General features: G+C 40.6%; 2 protein-coding genes across 2 annotated transcripts; one reads left to right on the forward strand and one right to left on the reverse strand.

The window, feature by feature from the left end:
- Positions 1-11,127: 11,127 nt before the first annotated feature.
- On the forward strand, positions 11,128-12,957 carry MELLADRAFT_92911 (uncharacterized protein; the record flags this gene model as incomplete). Its single annotated transcript, XM_007415726.1, has 3 exons — positions 11,128-12,043; positions 12,129-12,784; positions 12,910-12,957. The coding sequence occupies 3 exons, from the start codon at positions 11,128-11,130 to the stop codon at positions 12,955-12,957; spliced, it is 1,620 nt and encodes a 539-aa protein (XP_007415788.1).
- A 2,872-nt stretch (positions 12,958-15,829) lies between these two features.
- MELLADRAFT_124481 (uncharacterized protein) lies at positions 15,830-16,153 on the reverse strand (the record flags this gene model as incomplete). Its single annotated transcript, XM_007415741.1, has 2 exons — positions 15,830-16,066; positions 16,151-16,153. 2 exons carry the CDS (start codon positions 16,151-16,153, stop codon positions 15,830-15,832), a joined length of 240 nt encoding a protein of 79 aa, XP_007415803.1.
- Between the last annotated feature and the right edge of the window lie 5,117 nt (positions 16,154-21,270).

Consider the following 21,270-nt stretch of genomic DNA (forward strand, 5'->3'; position numbering starts at 1 on the left):
CCTACTCTGAGCTTGGGTTGATCTTACAACTACCAAGCCTGCAGTACTTTAGACTCTGAAGAATCAGAGGTGCCGCTGGGTACTTTAGACTCTCTAATGAGGTGCCCTTTGTAAATTCCAAGCTTGTTCTGTTAGCTATTGGTCCCACAAGCTCAGAACACTACTTGAGGTTTTACAATGACCTGAACAAAGACAGAAAAGAACTATGACAATCAAAGTACAACAATATCACTGTACTCAATATTCTTGGTGAAGAATCAAGTAAGTTGTGATGATGAGTTGTGTAATGATATGAAGTTCTTCTTCTTCCAGAGTGGGAAGAAGAGGGGTTTATATATTCCAGACCTAGGCGTCAACTTGTGGTTGGCACTTAGGTTTGCTTTTCTTTTGAGTTAGGTTTGGGTTAGGTTTTACTATGAGGTTAAAAGTCTTGTTACTTAAGTGACTCTTGAAACTGAGCCATGAGTTGTAATTCTTATGGTTTTAAACAAGTTTCATATATTTACATATTATTTACATATGTATTACATGTGTTTACATGTGTGTTTGTTAGTCCGTGGTCCTGTACACAGGGCTCAGGGCTGACATTCCCCACCACCAGAGAAGGTTATCCTTCTACTGAATTGCTGTATCTCTCTTAGCTGCTCTAAAAGCTCTAAGAGTTACTTTTGAGTTAGGTACTTTATCCCCTGGGAGCCATTCGTCTCCATCCGCTCCTTTACCTTTATATCTCACCAGGTATAAGATGGTGTCCTTACCATCCTTGTCTTTGACCCTTTTATCTTTAAGTATCTTTAGAAATTTTTTCTCTCCTTCTGGCTCATATGGATCCATCTCATATAGAGTGTACTTGTACTCAGTGTGTCCCCTTTTCCTTGCCCATCGTTTGAGGAAAAGAGTAAGCAATCCCTTATATTCTCAATATCTTGATTTTCTTTTTCTTTTATATAATATTTGTGCTTTTTATATTCTTTCATATTATAACCAATTTAACCAGCAAATGTTTGGATTTTTTCACCTGTTTCCATATTGACACTAGATCAGCTTGCTAAATCCTATTGTGACAATACTTTTCCTATATATTATCTTTGCATGAAGACCTCTATAGGTCAGATAATCCATGTTATTTTTGCTTTACTTTCTTTTACTTTCTTTCTAACCAAGTTAGTTTCTATTTTTATTATTTGATGTTTTCATGTATAGGTTACTGTCTCAGGTAGTGTGAATTGGTGTGTAGAAAGCTCACCTCTAGTATTCATCACAAGTTATCAGGTTAGAGCCGTTGTGAGAACTATTGGTAAGTTTTGAGGTGATGGGTGTCGCCGAGTTTTAACCAGAGTTTAATCTTTGGTCCAAAACTCGGTTTTTTTCAATGTCACAGGCCTAAACCTTGTTTTGGCTCCTGCAATATGCTTGTATCCCATGGTACTCATGGTCAAAAAGTAGTTTTCTTTAGTTTTTGCCAGTTTTGGACTAAATATTGATGCAACACAAAATAAAAAAAGGTTACCGTTAGTTCTCACAACGGCTGTAGTGTCTCAGGTAGTGTGGCTTGAGGTGTCAAAAGCTCACTTCTAGTATCTGTTGTGGGACATCAGATCTCTACAGATTTTGTCACTTTTCATGAATAATTTGTAATATTTGTTTTACCACTCATTTGACTCCAAATACAGTACATGAAGGGCCATTCACAGAGGCAAAAATAGATGCTCACATTGGGGTGAGCATTGAAATTTTCTTGTTTTTTTAGCATTTGTTCAATTGTACTTCCAAATTCTTTCCCTTTTCTCCCGGTTTTCTTCCTGCTTGTCAGCTGACTACATGATCAACAGGAACCCAGGAGATGAACTAGGCCTTCCTCAGGCTTCATTCCATAGCAAAGAAGCCTGATTGAGGGCTGGCCCATCTGGTCACTTCATCTCAGCCCCTCAGCTGATCCTCAGTGACTTGCCTTGGAGCCTGCTCATGATCATGCATCTTGGACAAGGTTCTGAGATGTTTTAAGTATGCAGTGACTCATGAGCTGATTCTGAGTACTCATCTGAGAGACTGAGCTCAAAGAATGCTCATCCAAGATGGAGATGAGCGTTCTCCAGCAATGTACAGCAATATTTGAGCAAAACAGCCTGATCACCTGAGCACTACCAAAATTGTAAATTGAAAGAATTTGAAAGAACAATAATCTTTTTTGGAGAATTCAGGAAAGTTTACAATCCTCACCTGTATACAAGCATCAATTTTATTGGACAAACGTTCAAAACAAACAACAAAATTTCAATGCTCAACCCAATGTGAGCATCCATTTTTGCCCCGGTGACATCAGCCAAAGGTTGTGCTGCCCTCTTGTCTTGGACCCTTTGGGTTTCTAACACAACTGAACCTGACACATCATGAGTAGGGAAGAAAGTGATGACCAAACACAGCAAGTCTAGTTTAGAAAAAAGGTTTGCATTTCTAGCAACACAAAGACCAAGGTGACAAAGCAAAACAACCTTCACTTGTTGTTGTATGGTGCTGCTTGCAAGTTCCTACCACCTGCCTTGAAACCTCACTGGAAGCAGGCAATGAAGAGACTTGAAGAGCTGGTCCCTCTCATGGTCTTAAACCCAAATTTTGTACAAAAAGACCAGATCAAATTTCAGAAGAACTAATCAACCTTGTACTCCTCAAATTCAAACGTAAATTGTTGATCTAACCCTCCCTCACAATACAAATGGGATTTGGGGAGTGGGTCAGGTGGGTGGTATCACTTATTTAAAGAATTATTTGAAGTCTACTTACAAGTCTGGTATAATCTGTGATAGTTTGAAGAGACACTGAAACATGTGAAAGACATAAAGTACACAACAGAATGACCTAACCAACCTCTTTGAAAGATTTCCAGACTTATTGAACCTTCTTACTCTTGTACAGGAGCTCAAATGAATGTTGAATTATGGGATACAAAGTTAAATCTGGGAGTTTTCTCCCTGTTTCCCAGTTTTTGTGTTTGGCTGTGTTTGGAACGTTCCCATGTTCTCCCAGTTTGCCAGTTCCCCAAAATACAGCCAGAAACAAAAACTGGGAAACTGGGAAAAACTCCCAGATTTAACTTTGTATCCCATAAATGATGGCTCTGAAATACAATATCCTTGTTTGCTCTCATCTTTTTTGTCACCAGCCTAATGATATTGCTATCCCAGATACTAGTGCATACATTGAGAAGTTTGAAAGGATGGCTAGAGAGAAGGCTGCTTGCACATGAGAGCTGATTTTTGGCAATGTGAAAACATGGTCTAAGAGAGGAGTGAGTCCAGAATCCACACCGGTGTCCTTTAGTACCCTCATTGATCAAGGCCAAATTGACAAGCCTGTGCATATATACCCATGTTCTGATGCATCTCTTTGGTTGCCCTATACAATCAGCGGCCACCCAATCCTGGACGTGAAAAATGGGACACCCCTCATTGTCCAGGGTATCCCAGTGCAAAGTAACTGGTCTGCAGTGGTTTCCTCAATTGCCTGACATCATTGAGGTGCCATCATCTGCAAGACAATCTTGAAACAGCAAATTTCACCATCACATAACTAGAGGACAAGCTCAAGGAGGGGGAGATCGTTTAGGTGGTTACCAAGGTCAAGGTTGACAACAATGAGTGGGACTGTGGACCTCCCCTATTTTTTTTGCCAACATCCCTTTCTCCCCCCTCATTTACTAGAGTTAAAGCCTGTCTCCCTCTTTCCTTGATGATCCTCTTTGCCTAGTTTTCAAATGTGCTCTCATTTTATCAAGTCCCTAACATTTTGGAGTTCCACATGACAATCTTCTTAGTAATTGTTTTTCACATAGAAGTTGAATGCCCCTCCCCCTTATTATGTCCTGTGTACCTATTTTATATCCTCTCTGGTCTGGTCAAGTTACTGTCTTTACTGTTTGAAATGAAATAATGCTGTGTCACTGGCTTGTCCTCACAAAGATAAAAAGTTTCAAATGGGGCCAAGACACAATGATTGGCTACCATACCTCAGGTCAACAGAGCACTAATACCAGCTGTCTTGTTGACTCCACTTCAAATGCCCCTTCTATCTAATGGCACCATAGGAGCAAGATGGCCAAAGAGTGTTTAATTCTTGATGAATATTGCCTCATGGGACAGAAATGTCTCATGACAGATATGATTTTGTCATGTATGAGTTCAATCATGGGTCAGACCTTGGATCCCTGTAGATCAAAGTGGATGACCTTCCCTTTTTCACCCCACCCAATCATAGATCAGCATAAGAAGTTACAGTCAAGATAATGAAGAAGAGTTAGATGCTAGCAGAATTTCTGGCTTGTCTACCATAGACTTGTTTCAAGTAAAGTTTCTGTTTTTTTTGCTCTAGGCTGTTGTGCATGAGCGGCCCATTTTCCAGAGTCCACTCCTTTTTGGACATATGATACAATACATATCAGGAGGTGTACATTTGCAATGGGCTTTGTTCCCACAGCAGCCTGTCACCGTAGAAAGTGTAATCAACCCTGAGAACATGTCTTAAGCCACCATCACAAAGTCTTTCCGGGAAAAAAGAAGTTAAGCACATGCTCAGCCGCTTGTGATGTAGCACTGACCTGTTGTTCTGGAAAACTATATTTGTGTGAACAAGGTTCCACTTTGTGTCACAGTCATGTACTCAGGATTCTGGTATTCTGGACTGCTGGGGCATTCAGACTCCCAGAGCACCAGAATGCCAGATACCATTGTAATTTTTCTTTCTGACATTCTGGGAAAAATCCTCTGGAAATTTTCAGAACCATATTTGTATACCATAATTGTATAGGTTACATCCTACATCTGATGATCCCTTTTCACCAGAATTGATTTTCTTCCATTAAAATAAATGTTGGTCAACTCTTTTTGGCTTGTGAGGGGTTTCACATTATATGATGAGGCTTGTGTTATATCCCACATCTATTGGGGTATGTTTTCAGTAGCTGCATAATCAGATCCTCCACCAGCATTATAGCAACAATATTGGGTTTGTGTAGAAGTTGGAAAAGGTTTGAATAAACTTTGGAATGCAAAGGGATGCAGAATGAGAATCAGACTGAGAGTTATGACCATTGAGCAATAGTTGAATGAAAAATGGTCCATCTACATATAGGATCTCTTCAGTTCAAAACATTTCTTCTGTGCCTGTGCTGCTTTATGCTGGTTGTGAGGGAGTCTAAAAGCGTCCTGGCGTATCTCACGTGTAGGTAAATGGGGCTGCGTGACTCGTGAGGTTGCCCAAATGGGCGATTTTTAGGTACGACAGGGTACGACAGCTCGTACACTCCTATGTATTTGGCCCAATTCTATTGCCCACTGGAATGTGGCTCTGGCTCCGCAACCCAGGGATGCAGGTGTGAGCATGAGCATACCGAGCTCACACTCACTCTGTAATGTATTTAGCCCCGTGGCGGAGTACATACTCTCGATCGGGACATACATGTGAGTACTACAAAAGCTGTACTCACATGTATGTGTCAGACGAAGCCCTCGTACTCATTTCCACCTCCACCTTCCCGCCCCATCACTCATGCTCTAATCAACCCTCGCGCCCGTTGTTCAAACAAGCGGCACCGCCTCACGAACATCAATATCCGATATTCTCCTTCAAATCAAGATTCCCACTTCCGATTGATCATTAATTCGAAAGGTTTTATTAACCTCCCTCCACCATTTCTTCCAATCTCGTTCAGCCCTTCAGCCTCAAGTTCCAATCACAATCATCTCGAATTGATCTATTTGTTTTATCAAGCCCAAAGTAACCAACAAATTGGATTACCTGCCGCCTTGGATCTAGTTTTACGATATCTCGATCGATATCGTAGTCATGGCTCAACAATCATCAGGTAGCCACATTGTCATGTGGCTACCAGCGCTGGCGTGGGTCAATTGCGAGATGAAGGGAATTCGTGACCTGGAGTGGACTTCTGACCCTCGGTGAGACTATACTTCACGCTCCAATCTTCACCGTCCTCCCAGTCACCAACTTGCTTGCTAATCCTCTCGTTCTATACCTCGATATCTTTTCTTTCGATTTCCTTTTGATTTCCTCTCAGTCCGTTAGCTTATCTCTTAACCAACATGCCTAAAGTTACTCCTAAATCGACTCCTACCCAATCACCTTACGCTCGTTGGTTTGGTGCGCCTGTGTCAACTCCTTGTGTCAACTCTTCGTCTACGAGCCGTGTGACCACGACAAGCCGCCCATCCAATGGCTCGGTTGTGCTTTCGCAGAGCAGTGCTCACCGTGTGGCGATTCCAGACGAGGAAGACGGCGACGACCATCTCTCGAGCGCCGGGAAAACCCGCTCTGATGTTTACCTGTATTACGATGTAAGTCCTCTCGTATTTGTTTATCCAATATCATGAGTCCCAAACTGACTCATTGTATTTGACTTCCAACGTTTTCAGGATCCCAAGGCATCGCCTGACGTGGCCAACGGCGACGATTCAAAATGGTATTCGTGCCTCCACTGCCCGTACGTATCATTCCTTTTGTTATTGACAAGTCGAACGCAGCTGACCTTGTTCTTGAACAGGATGGATGTTCAGATCACCGGCCGTCCCAATTTGGGCCTCCACAAACATCGGCGCAAGTGCCCAGGTTTGCCGGACGCCTGGATGAATCGGCAGCCGGGAAGTATTCCTCCTAACGAGGACCCAGTGCTTGCAGCCGAAAGGCACAAGCAGCTTAGGACGTTATTAGTTGGTGCGGTCGTCAGCAAGAACCTCCCTTTCTCGATTTTTGAAGGCGACTTGATGCAGGCGGCGTTGCGCGCTATATGCCCTGGATTCCGATTTCCTGGTCAAATGACCATCAAGCACCGTGTCCGGGTAGTGTTCGCTCGTCGACGAGCGCGCACGACTTCCCTTTCTGCCTCAAAGGGAGTTGGTGTGCGCTTGTCGACTAGCAAAGCCTACACAGACACGGTGAAGGCCGACTCCGACGCGCTCTTCTTGGATCTCGAGAGAAAGCTGATTGCCGAGATAGCCCGGGTACCGGGGTCAATCTCGACGGCGACTGACTGCTGGACTTCGGCGGATTTTGCTCACACCTACATAGCGATTAATGGGTTTTTTTTTAACTCTCAAGGTTTATTCTGTCGCCGTCTACTGGCTTTCAAGGTACGTTTTTTTTCCTGATTCATTGTATATGAGACTAACATATGTATTTCCTTTTGACAGACGCTTTCTGGCAATCACACCGGCGAAAACTTGGCAGGTGTGTATTGGGAGGCACTGGAACACGTAGGAGCCTTACGAAATCACTTCTCAGTGACCGGAGACAACGCCTCGTCGAACCGGTCCATGGTACGGCTTCTTGGAGAACGATACAAACATCTAGGTATTCATTGGCCATTTGAATCACGGTTCCATGGCTGCATGTGCCACGTGATCAACCTGGTGGCCAAAGATTTCCTCGAGGGCATGGGAGAATTAACGGACGCTGATATAGCCGCTTTTGAGACTTCGGGTTTGGCCGAATCGCGAGAGACCTTCGAGCCTGACGAGTTACCGATGACGAATGATGACCCTCAGGTTTCAACTCAGGGATCCCTTTTGGCTCTTGATCAAGCCTCTATGGACGCGCACGGGCCGACCCAGGACGATTTTGATAATCTCGATATTGATTTCCCTCAGGAGCCTTTAACGCAGACTTTTACTGAAACCGAGCCCGGCGCAACGGCGTCTCACCCCAAAAAGAAGACGACAGTGGTCAGCCGTATCAGAGCCTTGGATACTCACATACGCAAAAGTCCTCTAGAGCTCGAATGCTATATTATGATTCGAGACAGTGTCCAAGACCCCAAGCTCCTTCCTCTTAGCTGTCCTACAACCCGATGGAACTATTTTTATTACGTTGTAAGTATACAATTCTCGATTTCAATCCCTAAGTATTTAATTCTCGTTTTCTTCAAATCGTTGAAACAAGTGTGATACTTGTGATACTAACGATTTGGTTACTTTTTGGAATCATAGGTCCAACGTACTCTAGCGCTCAAGAAGTCAATCCAACTCTACACTACATCGGATCCCAAACGCGCCAAATATGCCATTTCTCAATCTGACTGGGGCTTGATCGAGTACATGCGGCCTATACTCGAAATGTTTGAGTCCGCGACTCAACTTTTTCAATCAAACGAACCTACCAAGCAATGGGTCCTGCCAACTACGTGGGCATTACAGAAGGTTCTCAGGAAACACCAGAATGTCCCGGGCGCTTGGGGTCGCGCTTGCAAACGCGCCGAAGATAAGCTGGTGAAGTACATGGATCGCGAAGAATCCAATGTACAGACCTTGGTTGCAACTTTACTCGACCCGTATAATCGAGACACGGTTTTTCGTGGTCAAGAAGATGTGGAAGCGCAAGCCAAGAAGTGCCTTCGCGAAGAATACGATCTGTGGAAGCCCATCCCGACCGAAAACCCGCGTGACAAAGCTCCCCCTCCCGTTGCTGACCGCCGCCCGGTGGCGACCAAACTCCAGGCAATCTACTCGTTGTTGGGCAGCCACTCCCATACCCCAATCAACGATGTCAGCCACAAAACCGACGAAGTGTACCGATACTGTTCCGGAAAGGAACCCCTTCTACCAGGCGAGACGGTTGGACAATACTGGACGGTAAGCCAACTTTTTTTTTCATGTTGGGCCACATTTGACCTTATCTGACCTTGCTGTATATTTCAGCGGATGGCCAAACCAGGCGCGCTGCCAACTTTATCAGAAATCGCACTCCAACACCTCACCATCCCAGCTTCAGGTGCCTCGGTCGAGCGAGTGTTTTTTATATCGGGAAACATAGCAGTCCCGTCCAGAGGGCGTCTAAACACTGACGTCATATGTCACCTTGTCCTGATCAGGCACTGGCTCACCAATGATGACGCTTCGATGGACTTAGAAGACTAAGGGTGTTTCATTTCATGTCCTTTCAAATCGATGGTAAAATCTCACGTGATTTTGCCAGGCATTTAAATCCAATATGGCTCTTTTATTTCTTTAGTTCAACTGCCTTTATCTAAATAAATACAGATGTTTTCCGAGATACAATTTTGAATTTTATACATGTCATGTTGTTCTTTCTTTCTAAAAACTTGTCTTTAGAAAAAATGGAATCAGTCACTTCTCATGATTGAGAAAATTTGAAATTATTACTTAGTGTTTGATGTGTCCTACAACCACATTTGTGGGTCAGATGAGTAAAAATGAGCCTAATCTCGACCTCTTCTTTGGGGCCGAAAATGCCGCCAAAGGCAGAGTACTCGTATGAGTTGTGAGTACTTGCCCACTGAAGAAATGTGAGTCTACTCACTCTGAGCAGAAACCCACGTGAGTCTCGCATTTTGGTGAGTCGGGTATTTTCCCTAGGACTCGGAGGAGGGACCATAGTGAGTCCAGTACTCAAGGCCACCTAAAGATCCGTGACAGCTAGAGTATTGTACTCTAACTGTCACTGGCTCGGACGGTACTCAAAATGAGTTCCTCGGACCCCGGGTCAGGATTGTGAGCGTGAGTTGCTCACACCTGCATCCCTGCCGCAACCCTTTGATTCGAATGCTCTCTTCATTGATTCATACCAGGCTTGCCGCTTCAATAGAAAATGTCAGATGGATTGAAGGAAGTTGAAAGCTATTTTGTATCATTCAGCAAGGTTCAATAAACTTCATATTGTTAATGATCTGAGAACTTGATCATCCGATTGCAAAGCCATGTCCAACTTATCTATCTAGATTCTAGATGCAATACGAGAAAATGATTATCTATCTAGATTCTAGATTGATTTGGAAGTCATCATCTGTTACACACGATAGAGGTTCTCTTATTACTTACATGATTACACACATGAGATCATGAGGCTGAGTAAGAATATCTGAATGATGAGTAAAATAAGATGGCAAGTTGTTGAAACGTGATCATAAAGTCAGTTCAAAAGGAAGAGAATAGAATTTGAATAAGAATGAACTGGTTTGTTTGGTTATTTTTAGTATGAACGAATGTAAACGATCGAATTTAAGTTTGTTGAACTAGTAGACTTTTTTTTGACAATTGAAGGATGGTAAGTTTTTATTACGCAAGTTCTAAGATTCTATTGAAATGCATTAGAGTTAAATCAAATTCAAATCGAGGTTGATGGTATGTATGTAATAGTCTACAAATTGTCTTTTGATTGAGATGAGTCATGGACCGATTGTAGTTTGATCGTTCCAGAGTTCTTAAAACCAATTAGCTAGAGTTCCTTATCATTCTCCGTTAAAAAACCAGACTGCTATATCTCATTTACTATTAAAGATTGATTTCAGTTGAAGTTAAAAAGGTAAAGGTACAAAGAGTAGAAGAAGGCTGAGTTAGAATTGATCGATTTGATTATTAATATTCTTGGTGATTTTTGTTTGATTAGTTGATTGGATTGGATTGGATTGATTACATAATCCAAGATGAAGAAAAGCAAATTAAAAGTAAAAAACCAAATCAGACCATCTACTTCACCATCTATTCCAAATTGTTCTAGTTCGACTCATCGTCTTTCTTCTTCTGTTTCCTCTATTCATATCACTACTAACAATCAACCTCCACCGATTCCTAGTACTACTACTCTGACTACTACTACCACTAACCAGAACTATCATCATCATTTAAAAGTTACATTTCAAACTATCAACTTTGACTTTTTATCGATTCTCAAATCGATCTCTAAATCTTCTTCTCATCAATCTCGTCATAAATTCAATCCACTCATTCAATTCTTATCTACTTTATCATTAATCGATCGATCATCTTCTTCATCTCCATCGAAACCAAGTCAACTTATCAAACCACGTAAGTACTCCCATCCCATCATCTTCTCATTCTACACTTTCTCATTCTCATTCTCTTGGCTTTCTTTTCTACAGTAGACACTCTATTAAACTTGATAGACTCTATTCAACCTCATCTCAAATCGAACATCGATCGATCCCTCATCAAAGCTATCGGTGATTTACTTTATTCTTTACAAATCATTTGTTATTCAAATCTATCTCAATCTCACTTTCATCTAGTCAACCTTTGGAAACAAATTCATCATCATTCTTCACATATCATTCAACTTGTTGAAGAAATCAATCTATTACAACCAAAGATGTTACATCCTTATCAACAAATCCCTAATCGTCCTACTACCTTTGATGAAAAATATCAAGGTGATTTGGATAACATCTTATCGGCTATCGATCGACTCTATACTAATTCACCTCAGCTATCTAATCAAAGAGCTCAACTTAAACTTCCAAGTAAAGATTTGCTCTCACTTGATTTGGTGATCTCTTCAATCGAACGTACAGCCGCTCGTAGATTAGACACTCAAAGAGCTTCACTTCCTACCTTGGTATCACAAGGTGTGGCTGCCATGGGATGGTGTGTCGAATCACGTTCTTCAACCTTGGAAGAAGAAGGTCCAGCCGAACTCGAATTACTCGATAGGTTGGAAAGAGCGGGCAGTCGTCGATATACCAATCAATGTTCTCCAATCCCACCTATCGAGCAACAACCTTCGTTGATGACACTCTACACTCAATCTATGCGTGAAAATGACGCTATGGAAGCTATTCTCAGCAAAACAGGTGAAGGCAGAATGTCTAATCAAGATGCGCTCTTGAGAAAGAATCGATTATCGATTCCAATCAGTCTAGCCACCTCTACTTTAACACGTTCTGGTGTAGAGCTTGACACGGCTACTATACATGATGATGATATGACGAGTGATAAGATTGGATTATTACAAGGAGGTCAATTCCCTGCTCCAACTCCAACTCATCGATCTCAATCCATGCCTAACATCTTTAAAAAGAACAAGACCCATACAACACCTCCTCAGAAACGTAGTTTGTTTGGAAAGAAGTCATCTAACCCACCTAACTCTACCTCTTCTAATCCTCGAGATTCAGCAGAAGACCCGTTTCGGATGCCCTCTCTGATCGATTATCCATTAGCGAATTTCTTGAACGATATCTCCAATCAGGATCTTGATACTTCTAACGATCATGTCACAAGCCCCGGTAAGCTTTCTTTGAATCTTCCTTTCCTTTTCGTTAGGTGACTTGTCCCATGATCCATCAACTGACCTTGGCCTACTATCTGGAGATGTACAGCAGGAGGATCTCATGATCGAGAAACCGGATCAAATTCGTTGGGCAACCGAAGTAGCTCTAAGAATCGGGACCACGAACGTTTGGCTATGGCGACATGATGGGAGGATGATTTTGAATGAGAGTATTGAATATCGACTTGATGGATCTGATTTTATTGAATTTACCGTTAAAGAAGTGCATTTTCCAGATGAAGTGTTTAGAGTTTTGTTACCTGTTAAGATTAAAGCCGAAAAAGAACGAAAGGAAGGATTGATTGTGTTTTGGAATGAAGTAGAAGATTTGAATAAAGAGAGTGAGATGGAGAGAGTTAAAGAAGAATTTTATGGAGTTCAAGATTGGAATCGAAACAAACCAGATCGGATTGATTGTAGAAGGTGTGGAAATGGATTGAAAGAGGATTTAAAGAAGATTGAAAAATATTTAGGTTTACCTTCTGAGGGGTGGGAAGATTTTGTGGAGTATTGGATTTGTCATGAGACGGATGATCATGGAGGGTATTTTGATGGAAAGAAGAAGAAAGGAGATTGGAAACGAGATGTGAGGGAGAATGAAGGATTTGTAGGCGATAAGTTTGTAGAGTTGAAGGAAGATTTAAGAGAAGCCCAAGGAGGAGGAAGAGGAGGCTTGGGATGGAAAGTGAAGGAACAGGTGTGTTTGTGTAAATTTAATTTGGTTGTCTCGTCTGTTTTTTATTGGATTATTAGATTCTTTTCAATTTTATTTTGTGTTGTTCAAAAGCAAAAGAAATCAAATGAACCTCATTATCCTTCAAGTTTGTATCGGATTCAAGCAATCGACGCAATCATTCTCGATTCCTATAATTTTTCATGTTCATATCTTGATTGGATTTATCATAAAGGAACTCGAACCTCTCTCATCTATCCATCCCCCAAAGGGTTCTTTTTTTCTTCTTTCATTTCATTTTATTTTATCTCTTCTTCTTATCTCTCTCTCTCGTTTTCTCTTTCTCTTCCTTCCCATCCTCTATTCTCTTTTGTCATTTATCGATTTCTTTTTCTTTGTTTTAAATATTCAGGGCAACAGATACTTAACTTCATTTGTTTTTTGCAAGAATGTTTTATTTTATCTTGGAAGATTTGACCAGTCCTGTTCCACAGAGAGAGTTCAAGCGAAAGAGGAAGACTTGACAAAAGAGAGAGACGCAAGCAAGGAGAATCCCTTTTTTGGTTTCAATTGAGTGTAGTTTGACTGATACAATGATCCCAGCATGACTTTTTTTCATTTTTTCCACTATTCATTTCCTCGAGAACAACCTTTGATTGATAAAAATTTAAATCATCATCAGGGTATGATTGAGAATACATTTTTATCATACATTTTATTTTATAGGTTTTTTTGATTCTTTCAATTTAGTACCTACCTGTTTATCATGATACTGATGTTTGACATTTGATTTTAATTGTTTTCCAAAAAAACAGAAACAAGTTGAAAATGAAAATCAAGATTGGAATCGAATCGAATGTAAAAACTGTGAAGAGAATTTAGGTATCATCAATCCAAAGACTAATACGATTAAATTTAATAAATTTGCTATTGAACCTAAACCATGGAAAGAATTATTTGATTGGATATCGATTTTAAGAGATGAGATCTTTAGATTAAAAGAAACGAATGGATCTAGTCGGTTTGTGGTTAAATCTGATGATCATGATCAATCGGGGATTTCATTTGGTGTAAGTCTTTTTTTTTGTTGATTTGTTGGATTGGAAGGTTTGGGATTGATGTTATTGGGGATTTTTTTTTTGCGTTAGATTTGGGTGTTTAATCCGGTGGTCTTGGTTTCGAATTATTTAATGGATTCAATAACTGGGAAAGAAAGTAAATCGTTGAAAGTTATGAAAGTTTTTTATCAGATTGATCAAGATTTTAAACTTAATCAGTTAAGCCTTTTCCTTCCCTTCCAAAAAAAACTCAATCCCTTATTAACATTTTTTGGGATTTTGGGGGGGAATTTTGGTATAGATGGAATGAAGATGAAGAAATCGTTTTACCTGCTTGGGGAATTGGGTTGGTTTTGAAAAAGTTGATGGAATGGAATGGGTTTGAAGGATTGGATGAACGGTACAAGGTTTTTAATCAATTTAAAATTGGATATTTATAAAAATATTTGAATGTTTATGGTTTTATTCTACTTGGATTGAAAGAGAATTGAAGTTGAAGTTGTCGTGAGATTGGATGGTTCCCTCGTAAGAGCATGAGCAGCGGGGCTTGTGAAATTGGCCCACTTGGGTGTGTTTGTTCAACTCTGCCACCAAATGTGAGGGCCTACTATGTAAGAAGACCAAGATGAGAAGAATGATAGGATGTTAAGTTTCGTATTGTTGAATGTTACAAAGATGATAGAGTAAGCAATGGAGAAAAACTTCTATCAAATATTGACCTTATGTTTGCCCCTACAAAGCCAATTACATTCTAAATCCAATCCTTGAGACAATCTCGCACAATTAAGCATTCTCTTTTGAAAGAAATATCACTAGCAAATCATGCTTTGGCATTGAAAGCATTTCAGCTCTTAACATGTAACTCCTGATGCACAGTTCTTGAGTACTCCCCCATCACTGCACTTTGGTGTGCCGCTGGAACACAAAGGCTTGCCTTTGGTTCAGTAAGAAGACCAAGATGAGAAGATTGATAGGATGTTAAGTTTTGTATTGTGGATGTTGGAAAGATGACAGAAAGAGGAATACAAGTAATGAACTATAACTAGTAGTAGATGATTTGTTGAGCTCAAAGAAAATAATAAGGTATATCATTCCAATCTTGAGCAAAAAGTTTTGATGAAATCATCAACTTATGTTTGCCACTCACTGTAAAGCCAATTATTGTATTCTTAATCCAATGCTTGCGGTGAAAAACATGGATTATTGAGCATTCTGTTTTGAAAGACATATCACTAGAAAACCACTTTGGCATTGAAAGGATTCCAGCTTACAGCTCTTAGAGCACCCACTTATATGGTGGGCGTGTTTTATCGTAAATTTTGTGGTCCCGACCGCAAAATTTAATCATGCGTGTAACAACTAAATCAGTTACCGCATGAAATTCACTATGGAGTGATTTACTGTGTGAGTTACCAATGATAAATCACCTTGAATCAAGTGATCCCACAGTGGCAAAATCACAACTTGAAAGATTGTATCTATTTCAAATAATACATCCAAAAAAAAACATCTCGATATCTACTTCAATGAAACGAGCAATCAATGCTCTTTTGAAGTCTTCAAATGACGATGAAGAGCAACAAGAATATGAGCAAATAGCCTTTGACTTCCTCTTTGACGAGTCTCCTTCAACCTCCCCAGACTTGTATCGAGACCGTGTCGGACACGGTGAACAACTGTACAACCATACTTTGCACCTAATGCCACATACAAATCAAAGTCTGTTTGTTGATTTTGAATGAGCAAATCAAGTGTGAGATGTCAAAGTGGTGATGAATCAATGAAGTGTGGGATTTGCAAAGTCACAAAAAAAAGTGACGGTTGAGATTTGAAGCATCAAATCTTAAGATAAATCATGAATCAAGCTTGTGTAAAGTTAGACAAGCTTGATTCATGATTTGATGCAGTCGTAGGGACCACATGTCTAAGACAGGTCCATAGTGGACCTGTATAAGTTTTAGCGGTAAACTTACGATAAAACCGCTGTTTACCGCACCCATAGTGGGTGCTCTTAACATGTAACTCCTGATGCACAGTTCTTGAGTACTCCACCATTGCTGCACTTTGGTGTGCCGCTTGAACACCAAGGCTTGCCTTTGGTACATTGTGCAGCAACTTTTCCACACTTGGGTATCTTAGTACTATTATTTATTATTTTTTTGGGTGGACGGCTTCCTTTGGCAATGGGTGTGATGATTGCAATGAGGCCAAAAAAGACCATAAGGAGTTTGAGATACTGTTGAGAGATCTACAGCCCAAAAAAAACATGAAAACTTCATGTTAACATTTTCACATCACCAAGAAATTATTTTCTGTCACTTCAAAAACTGACCATATTATTATGTTTTGGATTTGATAAGGTCTGTTCTGAGGATACTAGTTCAAGTGATGATCTTTTTTGTGAGGAAACAAAAGGGTTTCAGAAGGAACAAGTAGGTCAGGTAAGTAATTGAGTGTAAGAAGTGAAAAGACAAGGGACTAATGACAAAATGTAGGTGTAGGTTTTGATAAGATGAACAAGCTCCAGCCTCAGTTGAGTTAAAGCAATATCAGATGATGATTGATGATCACAGAGCGTTTGAGCTTCAAACAGACCCCTTTTATAGGCAAATGTAAGAGCTTCAGAGACGGTGGGTGAATCCTCATACTCATCTCTGTAGTGACCAGGCTTCCAACTTACTTTGGTCACACTGGGAGACAGAGACTTACCCTCTTAATGACTTGTGGGGACGGTTGCATGTTTTCATACTCATGAGAGCCCGCATTGGGAGTTGATAGACATGCATCGAGGGGATTAAAGTTGCTCGGCTCGGATCGTTCTTGAATATTTAACGACCCAGTCGGCCTTGTTGTCTTCATGATGTATGTATGTAAGTGCTGATGACAAGCAACTGTTCAACATGGGGAGTTTGTTGCATAGACGCTTGACTGAGGAGCATGCTTCATTTCCGCAATCACAAAGGCTATCAGTCTGGGGTGGTAGTCTTGGAGCAATTCTCCTGGTAACCTCACTATGAACTATGTGTAAAATCAATTCTGTTAGAAATCAAAAACCTTTAGGCATATGTATCAAGAAGCTTAGGGCCCGTTCGGCTGGAACCCAAAAACAGTTTTTGGTCAAAAATACCACCAAAGCCAAAAACCGTTTTTGGTAAGCTAAGGTCAAAACAGTTTTTGAGTTTTGTCAAAAACACCAGCGTTTGGGAACTTCATGTGATCAAAAACAAAAACGGTTTTTGATCAAAAACTCTTTGATTTTGAAAAACAGCCTCAAGGCTGTTTTTCAGGCCAAGAAAAGTATTTGCCCCTCTATTGTGATTTTTTGATGACCTTTTTGGTTGGTTGTTTGGTACATAATTCTAGAAACTGAATTTCACATTTTTCAATCTACCCCTTGAAAAAGGGGCAGATTGAAAAAGTGTTTTTGTGTCACAATTTTTGGCTAAACCAGCCAAATGGGCCCTTATTTGTCTTATTCCAATTTATTTATTTTCACTTGTCCTTTTTTGAACTTTGTCTTGAAGAGTTTAATTTCTGGCCTTGGAGAATTGTCTGCAGTCAAAGGAAGTAATGATTAGTATCTTGTTTTCTGCACTGCCACACATCTTGCACAATGGAGAGTTTGCGAGTTTTCTCCTGTAAAGGCAATCACTGGGAGGTCTGAAAGCTGGTCTAAGTTATGCAATGATGGCCGTGCTGCCTTTTTCAAGATCTTTTTTGGTTTAGTTGTGAAATGTGTTTTTGCCCAGCTTGAATGTGAAACATTTTGGGTCAAAGATTTCTTTTGTACAATCTCTTTTATTTCAAACCTTTGCAAACTTATCAAGAGACATGAACCAGAAATTAGTCATACAAACAAAATCCTCAATGACTTACCATCTGAAGACAGACAGTCAATCGGAAATCACCAATAGATCAGTAGAGCAATTTCTGTTGCACTTCACTGCTTATAAACAAGATGATTGGGTGAACCTGTTACCAATGATTAAATATTGCCATTCAGGGCAAACTATGGATTTAATCTAAGTGTTTCAGGAAGCCTGGTCCAAGATCAATATTTCCCAGAAGTCAAAGAAAGATTTAATCAATTGAATCATATTCATGAGGAAGTCACGGAAGAAATGAAAGAAGTTCAAGACACCATGAGTGGAAGTTACAACAGGAAACTGCCAGCATCAAACAGGTTCCCAGATGACAACATGAGTCTTAGAAACCACATTCCCCTTCTGTTCCTTTTAAACAGTTTCATGAATATTCTCCAATGAGCCATTGTGATATATGTAGTCAATTTTATCAAGTTTGGAATGCTTGTCTCAATCTGAACAAAGTGACAGAATGTTTCACATGTGATTTGCTTGTCCAGATCAGTATATAACTGAGCAGAGCTGTATTTAGCTCATAGCTAAGAATTTCCTCAACTGTTTGCATGTATGTGGCATATGCTTCATGGCTCAGATGCGCAGTGCTATGACCCATTTTACTCCCAATCATGTTCTTATCCTACAACTTGCTCTCACCAAGGAGGATATTTAATGCTGGCAGTGAGAAGGTCCAAGCTTTTCCACAGTGCAGGAGGTTGGACTGGAAGCAGCACCACCGGTGCTCCGCTATATCAACAAAAATCACAAGCGGAGCAATTTGGCACTATGAAGAAATTTCAGGCTCAAAAGTGCCTAAGGGCGCGGTTGGGACGTGTTTTTTTCCTCAAGCCTTTTTCATTACAGATGTATCATATTGGACGGCAGAGTGAGGATACAAGAAACCAACAAAGTTAAAAAACAAAAGCACACGCAAATATTGACAAAGAAAGAAAAATAAAAGAAACTTGGAAATAAGAGATTGTTTTATAGTTGTTTGAACCCTTTATTGGATTGTAAATGGTAATAAAAATCAGAGGGGGGATTTGACAAAAGGAGACAGAACAAAACTCAAACACAGGCTCAAATATTGACAAAGAAAGAATGACAAAAGAAAAATGAAGTTGTAGAATCAAGCCTTTTTTTGTTAAGATGCACTACTTCTTGGCCTTTGACATCTGTGCTTGAAAGGCTTGAACATAGGCCCAAGCATTAGTGTGTTTACCTGATAATGCAATACCCCCCTTCAACCATTCACGCACACTGACAAGCTTGCTGATAATTTTTGCCGTTAAGGAAGCGCAACTGGGGACCACAATGTTGACTGCCAAAGAAAAGGTCCTCTTGCATGGGCAAGAGGTACCTGATACTGCAAGCTAATCACAAGTGGTGCTTGCAAGGACTGGAAATTCCTTCTGATGCTCCTATAGGTTGCAAAACAAATCATCAGCAACGAGATTGAGTGGATAATAGAGTGAGAATGAATGTAAAAGCTCACATTCCACCAATTGATCTCACTCTGGCCTGGTTGCATCAAATGAGCGCCATCTATGTACTCTTCATATTCATCCTTGCATTGATTGGCTGCTGACTGAGACGTGACTTGGGCAGTAGCAACATCAAAAGTGGAAGAATGGTTGATAGGTGAGGCAGGAGAAGATGGTGGTTGAGAGAGGGGTTCAGCCAATTCCACAGGATCTGCCAGCCATTCACACAGGGCATCTTCAAAGGCATACCAAAAACCCATTTTGGCTTGTGGAGCCTTGTCTGGATAGTTCAGGTCAAAAAAATGTAGCCAAAATTTTGGATTAAGAATGGTTGATAAGACTACAACATCTGAGGCAGCTGCCTCAGATTGATACCCCTCAAGCTTCTTCTGCATGACTTGAAGCATGTTCTTCAGGTCTGTGTCTTCACAGGAAGCTTCAAGCTTATTGAGGTCTAAGATGATTCACATGTATTCAGAAAGCAGAATGCAGCCAGTAGGCCCAGTTCCCTTCATTTGTTTGGTAGCGTAGAGAAATATCTGAGACAATATTGGCTTGGGCCAGCAAGAATATTCAAGAGAAAAGATGAAACAGTAATGAAAACAATTAAAACCTACCTGCAGAATTCCAACCAAGGTTTTGATTGAATCCCATTCCTTGGGAGCGATACATAAACCTTGGAAGTATTGAACCTTTTGATCAGCAAGGAGTATTGCATTGACAACCTGCAAATAGACATAGAACAGTTGGTCAATGTGAGATAATGGAGGAAATGTTGAGGTGGATGTTGGAACTTACATCATGTGCATCACTCAAACGCTTGAGGTAATCCACATCAATGTTCCAACAAATTCCCCATCCAGAGATGGGCAAGTGTCCCTTATAATCCATCTGCTTGGCCTTCGCCATGAACTCCTGGTGTCTTGCTGAGCTTTGTGTACATAAACCATTGAATTTCTTTGCCTAAATTAGAATAATATCAATGTCAACAACTTCTTGTTTGATTGGAAAAAATTGAAAGACTTACTTTACAAACTGCATGAGCAACATCAGAAAGATGAAATTCATCATCATCATCATCAGCTCCACAATCAGAAAGGTTGTCATCAAGGCCACTTTTGACTTTTCTTGCACCATCAATTGATTCATTCTTGTCTTGATCATCTTCAGAGGAATCAAAGTCAAGATCATCATTGCCATTGTTCAATGTAACAGTAGGGGTTGGTAAAGTCACTCCAGGTTGAGTTGTTGGCTTGATGTGCCCAAAACTCATTCCAAGAGATTTCAGTCCGGCTTTGACCACAAGACCAATCTTGTGGGTATAACACTTCACCTGATGAGTGCTTGAGTCCCAATCCACTGATTCATTAGCATCCCTGAACATAGAAGAGAGCTCATGGTCCATAGTGTTGTTTGCACTACCCAAGTCTGTTGTTTGAGCTAACATGTGAAAGAAGTCATTGATGTTAGCTCAGATGGAAGGCAAGGATAATCAAAAATGAACAAAATAAAAAAGATAAAATGAAATAAACAAGAATGATAAGAATGACTTATCTTTGTATGTAGCTTGTTTGAGATCAAGAACCTTCCAACAGGTTGAGCAAGGAGTCGGCCGACATGATGCCAGGCAACCACCCTTGGTGGGGTGGTCCAAACATCATCAACAAGACCGAACTTGCTCTTATTTGCCTATAAAAAAAGATCCGAATCAGTCATAATCAGTATCACTATAAGAAAGTTTGAAGAAATGTAGATTGAAGACTCACCTTGATCATCTCAATGACAGAATAGGAGAGCTTGGTGTAAATCCCCTTGGCTGTCTCAGAAGCCCAAGTGGTGCCTCTGAGAGTGGCAGACTGATTTGATCACTTGAAAGCCGCTTGAAGGGGTGGATTGTTGAGTTGTGAACAAGGTAGAGCATGTCTAAGGAGCCAGATAACTAAAATGGTGTTGAGAAGATTGATGCTGAATGAAGACTGAGATAGGAAATAGTTGAGTGTGGCTTTGGAGTACTTGAACCACATTGTCTTGTTGCTGCTTCCAGGTGCAAGGCAGCTCATGACCCTCTCTGATTGCCAGGTGCTGTTTAAGGCATGCAGGTTGATCCT

The sequence above is a fragment of the Melampsora larici-populina genome (genome assembly GCF_000204055.1).
Source record: "Melampsora larici-populina 98AG31 unplaced genomic scaffold MELLAscaffold_53, whole genome shotgun sequence".
In the NCBI taxonomy this organism is placed as follows: domain Eukaryota; kingdom Fungi; phylum Basidiomycota; class Pucciniomycetes; order Pucciniales; family Melampsoraceae; genus Melampsora; species Melampsora laricis-populina.